Source organism: Mesitornis unicolor, unplaced genomic scaffold, assembly GCF_000695765.1.
Source record: "Mesitornis unicolor isolate BGI_N332 unplaced genomic scaffold, ASM69576v1 scaffold16379, whole genome shotgun sequence".
Classification (NCBI taxonomy): domain Eukaryota; kingdom Metazoa; phylum Chordata; class Aves; order Mesitornithiformes; family Mesitornithidae; genus Mesitornis; species Mesitornis unicolor.
Window position 1 is genome coordinate 471 of NW_010205395.1, and position 16,696 is coordinate 17,166.

At 34.3% G+C, this 16,696-nt stretch overlaps 1 protein-coding gene across 1 annotated transcript in view; it reads left to right on the forward strand.

Annotated features, from left to right (window-relative positions):
* Positions 1 to 427: 427 nt before the first annotated feature.
* SLIT2 (slit homolog 2 (Drosophila)) overlaps positions 428 to 16,696 on the forward strand; it is a gene marked incomplete at both ends in the record, with an annotated part of 88,135 nt that continues 71,866 nt past the window's right edge. Inside the window, 4 exons of the mRNA XM_010191394.1 lie at positions 428 to 546; positions 8,953 to 9,024; positions 13,030 to 13,101; positions 15,853 to 16,016. Of these exons, the coding sequence (XP_010189696.1) occupies positions 428 to 546; positions 8,953 to 9,024; positions 13,030 to 13,101; positions 15,853 to 16,016 (427 nt within the window). The remainder of the gene's footprint in view (positions 547 to 8,952; positions 9,025 to 13,029; positions 13,102 to 15,852; positions 16,017 to 16,696) is intronic.

The following is a 16,696-nucleotide window of genomic DNA, read 5'->3' on the forward strand; positions in this document are numbered from 1 at the left end:
GCTTGCCACTCTGACACAAAATTCAGAAATATATTGATCTGAGACACTATACAGCTTGATATTTGTTGTTTCTCAACAGCTTTCTACTTGTTCTTTGTGCTTGTTTTCAGTATTCCTTGCATAAAGCTGAACATACTGTCAAACATTTGATGTCATGGGTTTGGAATGAGTTGAAAAGTAAAATCAATCCGTTAATAATTAAATCAGTTCAGCCTTCATTGTTGAATTAGGTAATGCTTCTGCTTTTTGTTTGACATATATATTGTTGTTTTGTGAAAGAGCTACTTAGTGCAACACAGATAAACTGAGTAGTATTGCTGCTGCTTTTTCATCAATTACAAATCAGTTAAGGTAATAAAATAAGCTTCATTGACTGAACTGTAATGGCTAAAATTATTTCCTTATGTGTTCTTTTTGTAATACACAGGAAGAAATATATATGGCAGATTTTAAGTTTAATTTTTTTTTTCGTAGTGATCTTAGTGAAAATCAGATTCAAGCGATACCACGGAAGGCATTCCGAGGAGCAGTAGACATAAAAAATCTGTAAGTATTTTTCTCCTTGTTGCATGTATTTTGACAGTAATGTTTTTGTCAATACAGTGTCCTTTTGTTGTAACAGGTCTCTTTTTCCTAAGCACTTTTATAGCTGCTTAAGGAATCTCTGCATAAAAACAACATGTACCATTTGTTTTGGCAAGATATTTTAAGCATCCTAAAATTACCCAGTATGAAATCTAAAACATTGAAATGGAGTTTGATACAACAAGGCATTATGACTATTTGCTTATGGTAATCAGAGTTTAATATTTGAATCAGGCTATTTTAAACATTTCATTGTTACATGTTGAAAACTTCATTTTGCCTTGGGTCTAAGAGTTTGCCTTTGGTTAGCTCATTTAAAAGAAAAGAAAATCATACTGTTATCTAGTTTTGCTAGCATACATTTTTGTATTTGTGTGACTACTTATCTTACACAGTTTTCTTCTGTGTTAAAACAGCTTTCTTCTGCTGCCTGCAGCACTGTGCACAAATTGGCTAGCAGGGTGTTTTTTAGAGATTTAGCCAAATGCCCAACATTTTGCCTAGTTGATATAGTTAGAATTTTTTTAACCATGTTTGCAATACTGTTCTTCCCTGCAATGAAGTCCTACCACATCTCAGTGGAAAAACTATTATGTTCAAATCTGTTATTTTCATAAACATGCAAGTGCTTCTCAAAGTATCTTTGTTACTTTCTTTAATTGATGTTTTATGACTTTCTATTTAGAACTAGTGTTATCATTCATGGTCTAAAAGAGGCTTGGCTGCAAGGAGAAGCCTGCATTTTTCTGCATGATCTTTCATATTAGAAAATAGATACAGAAAGGAACTTTGGTAGTAAAAATGAAAGCATAATCGACGATTTTGTAGTGACAGGGCAGTATTTTACAATGTAGTAAGTATACTTATACATTGTGAGGTGGTTCATCAGAAACTTCATTAGGATGCAAATCTTTTAAGATAATACTTATATACTGGTGTGCATTTTCAATGTAAAGATCCTGAATTATGTCTAAACTTGCATAAAACAGTAGATCTGCCTTTTAAAGTCTTTCTATTTGGGGAGATAATTAAAAAAAACCAAACCAAACCAAAAAAAAACAACAAAAAACATTCATAAAGGCCATAGCATTACCATGAAATCCAAATTATATCTGTGGCATAACAGTTTATTGTGATAATGCAAATACCACAGATACATCCTTTATTGGTGGTCTCGGGGCTGAAACCTTATGATTCCACTACAGTGAAAGTCCTAGGAAATATATTTCTCTGTCTTGTAAATGCTGCCTACATTCCTGGTCATTCAGGAAGAGCACCTTATACTGTGTGAGATATAGATGTATCATCAGAATGGCAAGTGAGTCTGTAAGGCTAATCAGGTGGATTTTAGCACAGCTTTTATGTAACTAGATCAGCCTTTCCAGAATCTTAGGCAAGAAGGAGGTTTGAATCCTAGCCTTCAATCTACACTTGGACATGACACTTAGAGAAGGATGATGGCAAAAATGGTACTATTTTTATTTCATTGTTCGAGAAAATTAAGGAGACAATTGGTGAGTGGTGTAGAAAGCATCACTCTGCAGATAGAAGAAACTCTGAAGTGAAGGTATTTAGCATCTATTGGGCAATTGACCTAAGGTCCAGGAACCAATTATTTGTGTATACTTACTGAGAACTGTCATAACAGGTTGCAATGTTTCTTCTAATTTCAGCATTTCTTCTGTAATTGTCTAGTGGCTAAGCATAATGTTAATGGTGTTAACCATACTTATAGGTAAATAGGTAAACAGATAGGTAAATGTTGTAAATTCAGGATTTGCTTTGTCTACCAACATTAATTACATCAATTTCAATATAAACTTATATAAACTTAAGCAAAAGGTTTTTTTATCCCATACAGTAGCTCAAGTACTCTGTTTCAAAATCAGGTAACAAATCTCACAGAAGTTCACCTGATTACGTATTTTATTTTCCTTAATGGAGACTTACCATTCTCTAACTCTCTCTAAATATTTTCTGAGTTGGAGTATTTTGGAAAATCATTTTATTGAATCTCAGGAATGTTCTAGTCTTCATGGAGAAAAATGAATTAGATGTCATCTCAGATTATCCGAAGGAAATTGCTTCCTTTAAGGTTGATGATACCACTATGATCTTTTTATTTCCTGCTTATATGTTAGCTCTAGAGTTCTCTTGATGTTTCTCAGAAGAAGCTGTCTAGTTTCCATAAAATGTGGCCACAGTACTTCCTGTCTGGACATCTTCTTAATACCATTCATAGTATAGGTTCTCTAGAAAATGAAAGCAAAACGGGCAAGGTATTGTAAGAATTGGCAACCCAGGAAACCTGCCACACCCTTATGGTAAAAAACTGAAAAACCCATTCCCATTTCCTAACTTTTTTTTTTGCTTCTTGTCTTATAACTGAGAATAATCTATCTCTGTTTATACCTTCCCTTTAGGCAGAAGATTTAAAACTGGCATTGTCACTAAAGGCATAACTGAATTTTGTAGTATTCTTCGTTGGCAATGATTGGACACTTTTTTCAAGTTCAGTTTTATTAGCAGTCAAAAACCATAGAGTACTGCAGAAGATCTTCTAGTTACTGATTTCTTCTCAGATCATGCAATATAACTTGATGTTTGCTTGTTTATTCATCTGCACAAGTGCTAATCCAAATGACTTGCTTGTCTTAAGACATGATTTTACTATTTAGAATTGATGTATTTCTCATGCTTGTTCTTAGTGGGAATATTAATTCAACTACTAGTCTGTTCAGCCACCTGTGTTTCAGGTATACATCAAAAAGGATTTTAACAGGATGTCAGTGTACACTTAAGAGTTTTATTAAATAATAATAATATCTCTGAAGGAATGAAGTAAAGAACACAGACACTTTTCTAAAACTTGTTGTCAAACAGATCAGCGATCTTGTGGCCTTTGGGAAAAAAGCTGTTCTTTTGGACTGTTTAAATAAGTACCATTTCAATACTATTTTTAAAGTTATTTTCATTACAAATTACTTTCCTAGAATCTGTCCTGGTAAAAACAATTTATTTTTTGTCAAAAAATTAGTTTATGAAATGTTAGAAGTCAGTTATATTTTTAAGTCAAGCAGAGCATTTGTCTTTGAAGATTAGTTTTAAATCAGAATTCTCTGAATGCAAATCAGAAGCTTCCTTGCAAGTCTTTTTTTGACACTTGAACCACTGAAGAAAAAAATCTATCTGAAATTTACTTGAGTGACAATAAATGTTAGTTGAATAAAACCTAAGCAGCTGAAGTAGGTGTGGTTTCCTCTGCTATTTAAGTGCCAGTAGTTACACAAAATTTTATATGGTATATGAACTTACCCTAATGAAAAATGTGATCTATGCTTCTACTAGGAAAAGTATGAAATGTTGCTGTGGTTTATCTAGTTTCCCATATATTTTCCTGTGATAATACAAAGCAAATTGAGATAGATTAATTTGAACTGAGCTGATAAACCCTGTTGTAGGAAGACTTGGATTCAGTTTTATCCTTAATTATTTTTTTTTGTTATGTCAAGTACTGAGAATAACACAAATCCTCTTTGAAGATTTGAATTTTAAAGAAAAGTAGTTTATGATTATGTTTAATGTTACAGTCTTCTGCAGAAGTTAGTTGGACCTTCAGAAGCCTTTATGCCCTTTGTATCTGTACTACTTTGGAAAGTGAGTCTGTCTCTGCTTTACTAAACAGAGTGGCGTAATCATGTTGAGGAGATTTGTTGATATGTAGAGTAACTAATGGGAAATGGTACTATAGGTAAAGATTTTCTGTATTTAAATAAACCATACTAACAGAACTTTCATGGGTTATGTGTTTCCATGCTAGAACAGCTATTCCTGTTCTATATGTATTTGTTCCCCTCATTATAATAGTCCTCATACTGTATCTACTAATAATCTACTAATCTACTGTAATCTACTTGCTAAACTGCATTTTCTGTGGGAAGTAATACTGATACAATAGTATCTTATCATCACATAACTTACGGATTGTTCATTCTGTGTTCATCCTCCTTTTCATGGCATTCTTCTGTTTAATTTTGACTTTTTTGGGTTTTTTTAAATTATTTTTGCTCCTGGATAATATATAATTTTGAGGGGATGGAGCTATTGAACTATAGATCTATTCTCTATTTCCTTCTAGTTTATTCACTAAGTATGCCTTACTCAAAAGTATTTGTAAGTCTTGCTTTTTAATTTTTGGGATAAAAGTAAAAGATCAATTATTTGCTACATTATATATATCAGAAAAAATATTCATTCAGAAGGTTTTACAGGGAAAATTTTGAAAAAACCAAGATGAACTGTAATAGCAAAATGAACAGCAAGTAGAAAAAAGCACTTGACTTCCAAAGGACAGAATAATCACAATAAATAGTAATCATCATGAAAAACAAGCAGTTCTCTGAAGTTTGATAAAAACTTACAATAAATTCTTACATTATTTTGTTACAGCTTTCTCAACTAATGCCTCTGAAATTATTGATTTGTCTTGAAATTGAAATTGAGAAGGGAATTGAGAAATAGGAAACATAACTCAGTTCTGTTGTAAAAATACAAGGAGTCATTAAGAACAGCAACTGTTCCAAACATTGTCTTGCAGTGATAAATATTGTGCACTCTGTTCTTTTCCAAAGAAAAAAAAATAATTATATGAAATCCAATGTGCAATGTGCTAAAACCAAAACTTTTTTCGAAATGTTTTACTGGAGAGGAAGCTGCTGTAGGGATCTAGAAAGGCTTCTGACTTTTTCTGGTAACTCCTTAAACATTGTTTACCATTACGTTGATACACGAGGAGAATGTAATAGTTTCTGAACAAAGAAGAAGAAGGTGAAGCTGCATGGTGCCTCTCTTGCATGGGACCATAAAATGTCCTCAGGCTGTGAAGAACAGAAGAGTAAAGCAGACAGATTGACTGAAATAATCCCAACGCAGCCTCTATGAATGAGTAAAGAAGGTTTTTCTCTGTCAGAGTCAGATATCAATTTTTTTCTGTATGAGTGTGGTAGTTTTCAAATGTATGCAACATCTTCTGTTAGTCATTGAATGCTCTTCTTGTGGGATAACAAGGCTTATTTTTAGATATTCATCGTTATCTGGTAGACAACATATGCTAAAAGGGAAGAAAATACAAGTTAGCAACGTATTTCTACAGTGTGTAATGTATCAGCAAAAGCAATAAATAAAAACATTTTAAAACGGACATTTTCTTATTAGGTGAATGCTTTTTATTTAGTTCTTACTACTTCTAATAGCTGAACTCACATAAACATTAGCATTTCAAATAGCAGAAGATTATTAAGTATATGAAATACCCAGGTAGTCCTGCAGATATGGGTGCAAAACCTATGTAATCCTCTGTGACAGTGAAAAGATCTTGAATGTGACAGCTGTTGTTTGGTGTTTTATGAGCTTCACAGGAATGGCACTGCCTAAGGTAATCAGCTGCTTTGTGGAAGGTGGGGCGGAAAGGAATAGAAATTTTCCAAAGGGATGGAGAGATCCCACTTAGAAAAGACCCAAGATGGAGAAGGGGTTGGAGGGAAGATAATGAAGAGAGACTGGGGAGAGGGAGCCAGAGGATGGGGCAGAGTAGCTGGTTCATGTCTGGCCAGCTTCTGTTCTCAGGGTGTTCTAATAATTTGAAAGGAAGAAAAGAAACTCTCAGGGACAGGGGGGAAGCTTTCTAAAATGGGGTTAGGATTATTGGTATGCTCAAAAACTTTGTGGTGAGAAAAGTTTCATTACAGCATTGTAGATTTTTATGTGTGATTTTGAAAGTCGTTATGCTAATACCAAATTATAAAACATAAAATGAGAGAAGTCTGATTTTTTTCTCTAGTACTCTTGTTTATGTCTTAAGTCGTAACACTCACACAACTTGATATCAGGAACTGGTCTTATCCAGAAAGAAATTCAGACTGCTTCAGCAGATCCATTAGAGGGACATTGCAAGTTATTGGTATACTAGTTGTGAAATAATGTCTAACTTTCTGTTTGGATTATATATGCAGTGGATATCTTTACCTTAAAACAAATACCAGAAATTGCTTTTCAAGCCAGGCATACAGTCTTCAAAGTCGTGTACCTTTCATAGCTTATAAATATATATATCATGTCAATTGTTTGTTCTTCATGATGTGTGTCTGATCATTTTATATCATGGTCATAACTGATGGAAGATCATCTAAAACATAAAGACGGTAGTAACTTTCAAAGACAGTAATATATAAATCTAGGAAATATTTCTCCTCTCCCACCCACAAAATTCCTTTCCCCCAAACCAAATCCAACTAATGAGTTCAGTGCAAAGTAATCTTTCTGGTAAGAAGATTTAAATTAAAACAACTCACCCTTCACTAAGGTAGCAGAAATGGTGACTCATTAAAGGAAGAAGTCCAAAAGTTTTCATGTGCACCACAACAGCTGTCAGTCTGTTGGAAGAAATCTGCCTTTCAGTTTGTGTAGGACAAAATTTGCTCAAGTGCCTTCTCTACTGTTAAAAGATTTTCCTTTGTGTATACTATGGATGATTTAGAAGAAGCTGTGTCAGCACTGATTTATACAGTGACAGCTAAGGATAATAAGATATGGGCAAACATACAGCTCACCCTTTTACAGATTAACCTGCAGACTGCATTAGGCAAATTTGATGGCATTAAAAGATTTTTCCAATTTGTCTGGAAACAATTTCTCTTTTGTATTGTGTCAAGGGTAACATTTCATGCCATTGTACTAATTTAAATAGCTTTGATAAATTGTTCAAGAGGTTAGAGAATTGTACTGTGTATATATTTTACCTCTTTAAAATAAAAGGGCTATTAACTTAATTGTTCAATGAAATTCATTAGTAAAAATTGAAGGAGCCTGAGAAAGTAGACTGAAGTATTCCAACACTGCAGCATTGGTACTGTAAGATTGCACCAAAATTATTAAAGATCATATTCAGGAAATCATAGTTTGCATTTAACTTTCAGTACACAGAAACACAGACACTGTTACACTTATGATAAGATTTTATTCCTGTGTAGTAGTAATTCAGATGAAAAATGTGGATGAAACTAGAAGAACTTTATTGAAGTTGGTACATTCAACTCAACAGTGGGTGTGATGATTTATTAATAAACTAAAACATTATCATAGATTCAGAAGAACTGCAGAAAATGCTTTAGTAAAAGCCTCATTAGCTCTGCTAGCTAATATATAATTGAAGATGGAAGGGCAGAGTTCATTTGTAATTCGTTCATTTTCTTAGTATTGTTCACACACATTTACTCATATATATTACCTGACACTGACAAGTTGCCGGCCTGGTAAAGATCTTCTGGTAGTTTAGAGTGAGGTTGTATCACCTTCACTTTGCAAGTCTTGCCCTGAAATGCACATGACATGTGGCAGTAGTTATAGGAAAAGCTTTTATCAGCAGAGAAACTGGGATTTTGTGTTTGTGTGGTTGTTAATTTCAGCAGACTTTTTTAATTGGGCAGTATGTACTGTTATCAGTGTGTTGAATTGGAAAGGTAATAATATTCTTCAGAGAAATGAATGTAAATTTTTCATAACTTAATACTTAAAGATCAATAATGTATGGGATGGATTGCTGAGTTTTATATACAGCATTCAAGTACTCTGTTGCAACACCCTATCTGCATATAATTGCAAAGAGCACAAAGTATGTAGAAAAACCACATGCTGGAGGTTATAGCAGAAACACTAGTTTCATTTGGAGCAGAATTAAAGAAGATAAGTGACTAAGTATTTGAATACCTTGGACACTATTATTTCTATGTTTAGAAATATTCTAGAAGGTAATTATTCTAAATCCGCCCCTCCACCCCCGTCAATCCTGCACCTCCCACCCGGTCCAGGCGTGCACACATGCAGAGAGACCCCTAAAAGTGGTGTCTGTCGCCGGTCCCTGCCGCGGCGGTGAAATTAACATGCAGCTGGGCTGCTCTGATAAATGGATTCTGTTAGGTCACCAAGGGGATGCATGTGACATTAAGTGATTTACCGTCCTTTACCTTAATGAAATTGTTTCAGCAAGATGACGCTGAGAGCTTCTAATGGATAGCTTTTCTTGATGTAATGAAATTGCATTCCTTTGGCATTTAATATAAGGTGCGGTTATTATTTACTGGAGCTTTCCCAGCGCTGCTGTTTTGCGCAGACAGTCCAGAACAAAAAGGGATTTCTGTGGCAGCATCCAGGCCAGCATGCCGTGTGACAGGCTTGAGCGCACCGGCATGTTTGCGGGAGCGTTCCCGTTAAGCATGGCCTAGCTCCACCAGCCCTTCAGGAGGCTTTCTTTGCACCTAACGCTGCCAACGCTCGTCTCCCTTACAAATACCTTCCTAATCTGTTTAACAGGCAACTGGATTACAACCAGATCAGCTGTATTGAAGATGGGGCATTTAGGGCTCTGCGTGACCTGGAAGTGCTGTAAGTATTCCTGTATCTCTTACTGGTAGCAAGAGCTCAGTATCTGGGGAGTACTAATGTAAAAGCTTATCTGCAAGCTGCAGCCTGGTGTCAGGGTGGTCTCTTGAAAAAATGTCTTAAAATAATCCTCTGCGATGTGTTATAAAATGGTAAAAATATGTGGAGAGGCAGAGGTATTCCTTTACTCTACAAGACAACCATTACACTTAATTGAAAAAAAAATTAAAAAGCAGATGGCAGATACTGTAAGAAAATAATATATTTCCTTTTAAAATGAGGGAGTGGTATTAATGAATCTAGTTAATTTTGTAAATTATCCATCACTGTTGAAGTGCTGAACATTTTCAGGATTGCCTTTGTTGTGTACTCTGACATCAGTTTGATCTTACAGATTCTGTTTAAGGAACAGTATAATATATATATATTTGACAATCTGGATGTTTTCAAAGAGGCACTTTTTTATAAAACGCTACTGTTGTGTGTTAAGATGTTTAGCATGTCCTCGTTAACTGTTTATTTTAATATTTTAGATTTTATGTGTATAAATACATATAAGTAGAAAAATATCATTTTATGTCACGAAAGGTTAGTATTGCAACACTCTTTTGCCTACTTTTTCTCACCCTCTCAAAGTGCCCATCAGTGAGGTCAAAGGTAACAAAATTAATATCAGTGACCCTTGACCTGAAAGTAGTCACTATAATGAGCAAAGTGCCTCAGTTACCAAAGAATTTGAGGCACAGGACACATTCCTGAAATACTTGCTCTGTCAGTCAAAATGTAACATTTTTTCTGGGCTTTCTACATTAAGAGAAGTGAAAGGCTTTGTGTATCAGTGATTTACTTCATGATAGTTTGAATCACACTTGGTAAACAACTTGAGGGGGGTGAGGGAGGGTGTTTTTTGTTGGGTTTTTTTGTTGTTGGTTTTGTATTTTTTTGTTGGCTTGGGTTTTTTTGTGTTGTTTGGCTTTATTTTTTTAAGATTCTTAAGTAGAGAGGCTTCTCTGGCAGTAGATAGCATCTACATGTACCAAGAAGTTGAAGAATGTATGAGCTGATGGTGGTAACATTTTTCATTATTAAGCCATAGTTGGTCTTTCTTATGAGTGAATAACTTTGACAGCTAAATTTAATTTTTATTTACTTTGTAATCATAGAATAGCAAGCCTATTGTTAACTTTCTTGTATAAAGGCATGTAAAATACACATCTAATTGTGAAGTTGATGTATTGTTGGTTGTATGGCAGTAATCCTGTTCTTCTGTGAGATTTTTATCTTTGGAACTCATATATATGACAGAATAACTTTTCCAGTGATGGCTTTATCTGGTTATTATGTTTTTTAATCCAAGCCTTTCTTTACAAGTAGATGTGTTAAATGTGTATTTAAAAAAGAAATCCAATATTATCTGCCTTTATTAACACTTGCAGTTTATAGTGTTCTAAAAAGATAATCCTTGCCAGTTGAAGTCACTGATAAAATTTTCACATCAATTTCAATGAATGCAAAAAAGGAGAAAACTCTGTTGAAAATAGTCTACTGGGAAAGTATGTAGTTAGAGTTCTGTGAATTAATATACATAGCATATTAGCTTTGTTAAAATATATACAGCTAAATTCAGTACCTTGAATTATGTTAATAAGCAATGATGTAAAGGTTAAGTTTTTTAAAAATTTAGATAGATATTTCAAACAGTACTGACGAGTTTCTTTCTAATTCAGCTTCCTTTCCAGTATGACTTAAAGAACGAAAAATATGTAGACCAGACTATACTGTATAGGCACTGTATATGCACTGAGTGGCAAATAAGACTACATGTTTTGTTCTCATTTGGAGTTATTATTCTATCTAAGCATAGAATGTGTATATTACTTCAAAATACAAGTATATGATAAAGCTTTAAAGTAATCTTTAAAGTTATTTAGGTTGTAATCCTGTTTAGTGACTGAAATGTTAACCAAAGTAACAAATCTTATATATTGGTTAAATAACTACAGAATCTTAGAGGCTATTAATGTTAAAAATACAAAATCAATCTGAAATCTGGACAATTCTGAAAGACAAAAGTAATTATACATATAATCTCTTTTTTTTTAATTTTTCTCTTTTTATTTTAAGATAAAATCTTCTATACTGGAAAAACAGTGGCTATGGGAAAATATATATTGCTGTCATATTAAAAAAATTAAGATATCTAAGGTATTTAGGAAATGTCTTTCAGTCATCACACCCTCTGCAGAAGTATGTAACGCTATGTAAAAGTATTGAGACAACTTTTTTTCCAATTTCATCTCCATAATGAAATCAAGCATTTTCATCATTAGCAAGAAATAGTTATGAAAATAATTTTATCCCTTATGTCTACTTCTGATACTTTTCTATACTCTTCCAAAAATAAATCAATAGCTCATGCATACAAAATGGCAAGGCAAACATCAAACATCTGAAATTGAAAATTAAAACATTTGAAGATACACCTTCTTTAAACAGCTAACAGCCATGGAAACATGTACTGATTTCCATTCCCTTCATTGAAAAGAGATGATTTTAAAACCTTGTAAGAAGTCATGCAGGAAGAACTATGAAAGCTGGCACTTGCCATGTGGACAGTGTAAGAAAATCCTGCCAAAATTTACCGATTGTCATTTATTCATTAAGACAACTTCTGTGGATATACCCACTTGGCCATTTTTTTGTTTCATTTTTGTTCTCTTTTCATTTTTATTTTGTTTTCTTTCAATTTTGAAAGACAGCATGGTTCTCCCTTTTAATTCCTCTTTTGATTATTCTCTTCTTTGTTTATGTAGCCCTAAGGGCATGCAGGGGAAGAAACCTTATGCACACCCTTATGTACAGTGAAGAAAACATTTAGGTCATGGAATGAGTAAGCACACAAAGGTAAAATGCAGCACATTGCACCAGTAATTAATTGGTTTTTTTATGTGGAGGTGTATAGCCTGATCCTGTTCAGGGTGCTGTAAATTTACGTTTCTGTGTTTCAGAACAAGAGAGTACTTAAAATTTTATTTTAAATGTGCACAAATTACATTTTGTACTTAAAAAAAAAACCCAAAATCAAACCAGAAAAATTAAAGCGGCTTTTGTTTCAAAAGAAAAAAACATTTGGTCAGTGGGAATTATTATTTATTAGTGCCATAATTACATGTTTAAAAGGCTGGAGCACATTCTCCATTCTGCTGAAATGAGTAACCTGTAAGTCAAAACTATAAATTCTATCACTTGTTTCCTTGTTCTGGAGTCAAGCTTGTTTGCATTTTATTTGCAGCCTAAAGACAATATTTAACTGCAGGATTGTTCATAAAGTTTCTTTATCTTTACAAACTACACTTACCAAGTATGATGGCTCTGTTCTAGCCAACAATTGGCTAAGATTTGTTCTTAGTTACTATCTCAAGTTGCAGGCACTTTGTCTAAAATTTAAATTATTAGTTTGCAAAAATATTAAGATTCCTGACTCCTTCCATTGTATAACAGAAGCTCCCCTATTGTTCAGGCAGCTCTGGATCATCTGTAGCAGCTCTGTTACATATAAAACCTAATTGCAGCCCAGAGTTAAACTTTTCCTAAAATTCTTGAAAAAAGAGGCAGATCTTGTATCCTCTTCAAAAAATACAGACTCTCAGAAGCTAGAAAGAGGAAACAGATTCCTAGATTTAAGGAATTTTCTCAAAGAACCCTCTCTTTTACATCAGGATGACAACCTTAGATTGAGTGCTGTGTTCTCAACACTGATGGAAGCTCCGTTTGAGTGAGTCATAGGTTACTGGGACCTCAGATTACTTAATATTATTAATGGAATGGTCAAACCATAGTGTTTTATCAGAGTTTGAATAGGGACATACAGTGTATCTAAAAGCATGCTTTTTCCTGATACCCATCCCTAAAAACAGTACACCATATTAATGAGCTATGTGTTTTTTTAAAGTGTGGAAAATGTGACATAACTGTAACATGTTAATATGCTTCTTCTTGACTTCACAGCACGCTCAACAATAACAACATTACTCGACTGTCCGTGGCAAGTTTCAACCATATGCCCAAACTGAGAACATTGTAAGTAGTCCCACTGAAACTGGCTGCCATTTTCATCAGTCCAGCCTATAATCTTTTTCTCTATCAAGTTTTGTCAGTGGTCTTAAAATACATATACAAGCAAAGAAAGTATAAGCTAAATTTAAAAAAATATTGAGGTATCATGCGGTTGATAAGTGGGAAGTCTGTGTGTGCATGCATGGCAGCTGATTCTAAAAGGTAAAGCTAGCAAGTGACCCCAAAGCTGTTAGTTGGGGCTCAGGAGATAAAGAAGCAGTTGCATCATTTTCATCAGCTTTTTAAGTATGTGGGATTAATAAGTCCATGAAAACAGTTTCATGTCCTTTTCCCGGCTAGATTTTCCATAATGCTATATTCAGTCACAGAAAAGCTTCACTTTCTAACAAGAAAGATGGGGGCAGAGGGGATTATCTTTTATATGTTACAGCTGTATAGAGAAAGAAATTGATGTTTTTTGAAAGTCAAAAATTTGTTTTACTTTGAGCTATTGAATGGGTCACATTTCATTTAGGAACATGGAAGAATCTTTGATTGGCTGTCAGATGTGATAAATGGGAAATCTTTATGCTTTTATTACTGTACTGCTAGCAGACCTAATTAAACTAAACTGGCTCTCCAACATTCTTTGTAACATAAAATTATAGCATCATCCGGGAGTGCTATTATAATTAAAGTTGTGTCAGCATTTACAATAAGGTCCCCATATTTAGAGGTTATGACTTTCACAGAAGAACGCGTCAGACTTCTAAAACAAAACACAGCAAAAAAGAGTGTGAATGCAAGTGATACAGTTTGGGGTTCTGTCTTTCATATGTTTTTACTGAAATAAGAAAAATGTATATTGTGTTGAGTGGCAAAATGAGAATATATCAAGGGTTAGTTCTGAGACTCTCTTTCAAACAGATTTTCCAGTGAAGTGATAATCTAAAATGAATGAGATGTTTCTATGACAGTTAAAGAGTAGCTCTTACTATTATAGAACTACTGTTACGAAGAGCCTGTCCATTTTCTTTTACGCATGTTGAGTTGCACAATTGTTTTGAAATCAGTAGGGCTATTCACTCAAGTTAACATACCATTCATAACTGAAGAAACTTCACGCAGGTGAGTAGTTCTGTTGATTTTACAAGAGAATTGTAACTACTCTTGCTTGGACAAATACAAGAGTACTTAAATTGTGCTGACCGTGGGCTTTTGGTGGCCTCAGTTGTATTTTGAGAATAGAATTTCATTCCATTCTCTCAAGTCTAAGACTTGAGAACATGAGTGTCTGTGCCTCTTTCAAATCTTCAAATACAGTTTGTATTCTGAACAACAAATTACAGTGAATCAAATTAGCAACATTAGCACTTTTTTGGTGCAATATTTCATCTTTTGAGAATTTATTTTAGAAACAGAAGAAAATGGACACACAGAATCATAGATTATAGCTGTAACATCCCATTCGCACTCAGAATATGCTTGTATAACCGTATTGATTTCAGCGGCATTAGTTCTGATTTGCAGTGGCGTTCTTGCCTACAGCTGGCCACAGATTGTATTGAATGAGTGTGCTGTATTGTGATCTATATTTGCAAAGAACCCACCCAAGAATTAGTACAGGAAAATACATTGCTTTTAAATTTTCATCATTTCTGCAGCAAAGAAAAAGATGAGTTAGTTAAAATCTTTTATGTTGGTTACACATTTCATGTTGCTTTACAGATTTTTTAATAGATTAATTAGACTCTATTGTCAAAATTCTGATTTTCTTGCCCTTCCTTCCCTGCCCTTATGTAGCTAGGACTGAGCCCATCAACTAAAAGGAACCAAAATTACATTACTCTGTTATGTATGATTCTGAGTAAGAGTTTGATTTATAGCAGTGGACATCTTTTTTTGTAGTTCGAGAAAATGTAAGAGTCAGAGACAAGTAAGAGCCAGAGAAAAGTAATTTACCTAATTTGGTGAATACATCTGTCCAATATTTTATCAACGGCACAGTGCTTTTTGCCACTTGGCAAGAAGCCATGGTCCTGTGTCAGACCCTGCCAACAGAGAGGCGACTTACTTGATTCCAGTGCTTGCTGCCATTTGGTCTTTTAATTTCAGGCATTGCTTAGAACGTAGGTCCCTAAGAGCCAAAAGCAGCTAATCCCCTTTTCTGTGATTAAACAAGAGAGGAAATCAGAAAAGGGATGTGAAAGAAGGTGTTTTATATTGAGTTATTACCCTGTCTTGTTCAGCAGAAAATGAATATGACCTGTTAAAGGGATTTTGCAGGCTGTTTCTATAGAGACTAATAATGGCCAGACTTAAAGATATATCTAATTGGAAACCAAATCTTTTATTAACTCTTTTTTTCTGACAGTATATTATCACTATAGGGCAATTTACTGAAGACATTTTTGTCTTCACTATTTTTACAGATCTGGTCTAAAGAATCCCACGGCAGCTTTCAAGCTCTTATATATTTACTTCTTTTAGACAAGAGAAAAGAAACTACAGATAGGTTACATTATTAGGAAGCTGCCTTTTTTCTTCCAATTAATTAGACCACAAATAAAAAGTAATTTTGTTGCTTGTACAGTTTTATTTATTAGCATTTACCTCCCAGACTTTTAAAGAAAGATGTGAAAAATTTATGCCTCATTAACAGTTTTTATTAATAAATTGGCATAGTTGCTTACTGAAGGAGGAACTGGGCAAATTGGTGTCTTTTCTGTTTGTTCTTCCTAATTTTAAGGTATTGACATGTTTCTTTCCATGCAGTCGTCTTCACTCCAACAACCTCTATTGCGATTGCCATCTGGCCTGGTTGTCTGACTGGCTGCGGCAGCGGCCGCGGGTTGGCCTCTACACCCAGTGCATGGGGCCATCTCATCTCCGGGGACACAATGTAGCTGAGGTCCAGAAACGGGAGTTTGTCTGCAGTGGTAAGGGAAGCAGATTCGCTCACCGAGTCCTGTTTTAAAACACACCTACCGACAGCTCAGCAGTGATGGCTAGTGCTGCTTGTTGACTTTTGCTAGCTGTTGCATAATCCGAGCATTAATGTTTATTAAAAAATAAACTAGTCATTTTTATCGCAATTTGTGGCTTGTGTGGGGATGCTTCTGGCCTTACAAGTTTTGTGTAAATGCTGCATTCACATAGGTTACATAGCCTTCTAAAAGTATAATTATGGGTAGAGATACGGAAAATGAAATAAAAGGTGCACTGACTGAGAACATAAGGCCTTTAGTAGTAAGGAATTATTCTTTTTTAACTTTACAAGTTGTTTCTTTTTCTTGTTATTTCCTGCAGTTTAAATAATATTCTGAATCCCTAGGGATGTGAATGTTATTGGTATGCTTTAGTGCACTGAGTTATTTTCTGATATGAAATAATGAAATGACTAACAGTTCGTTACTAATTGCATTTTCTCTATTCAATTTCTTTTTCCTTCATTCATATCTTCTAGATGAGGAGGAAGGCAAGTTTATCTTTCTTATTTAAATATTTTTAGACTCAAATTGAAAATTTTCTGTAAACTTTGTCCACTGTTTCAAGTTTCCTCAAAAACATTAAAATCCAGCTGCAATACAGCTATTTGTCTTTTCAGTGATTCAGCAGG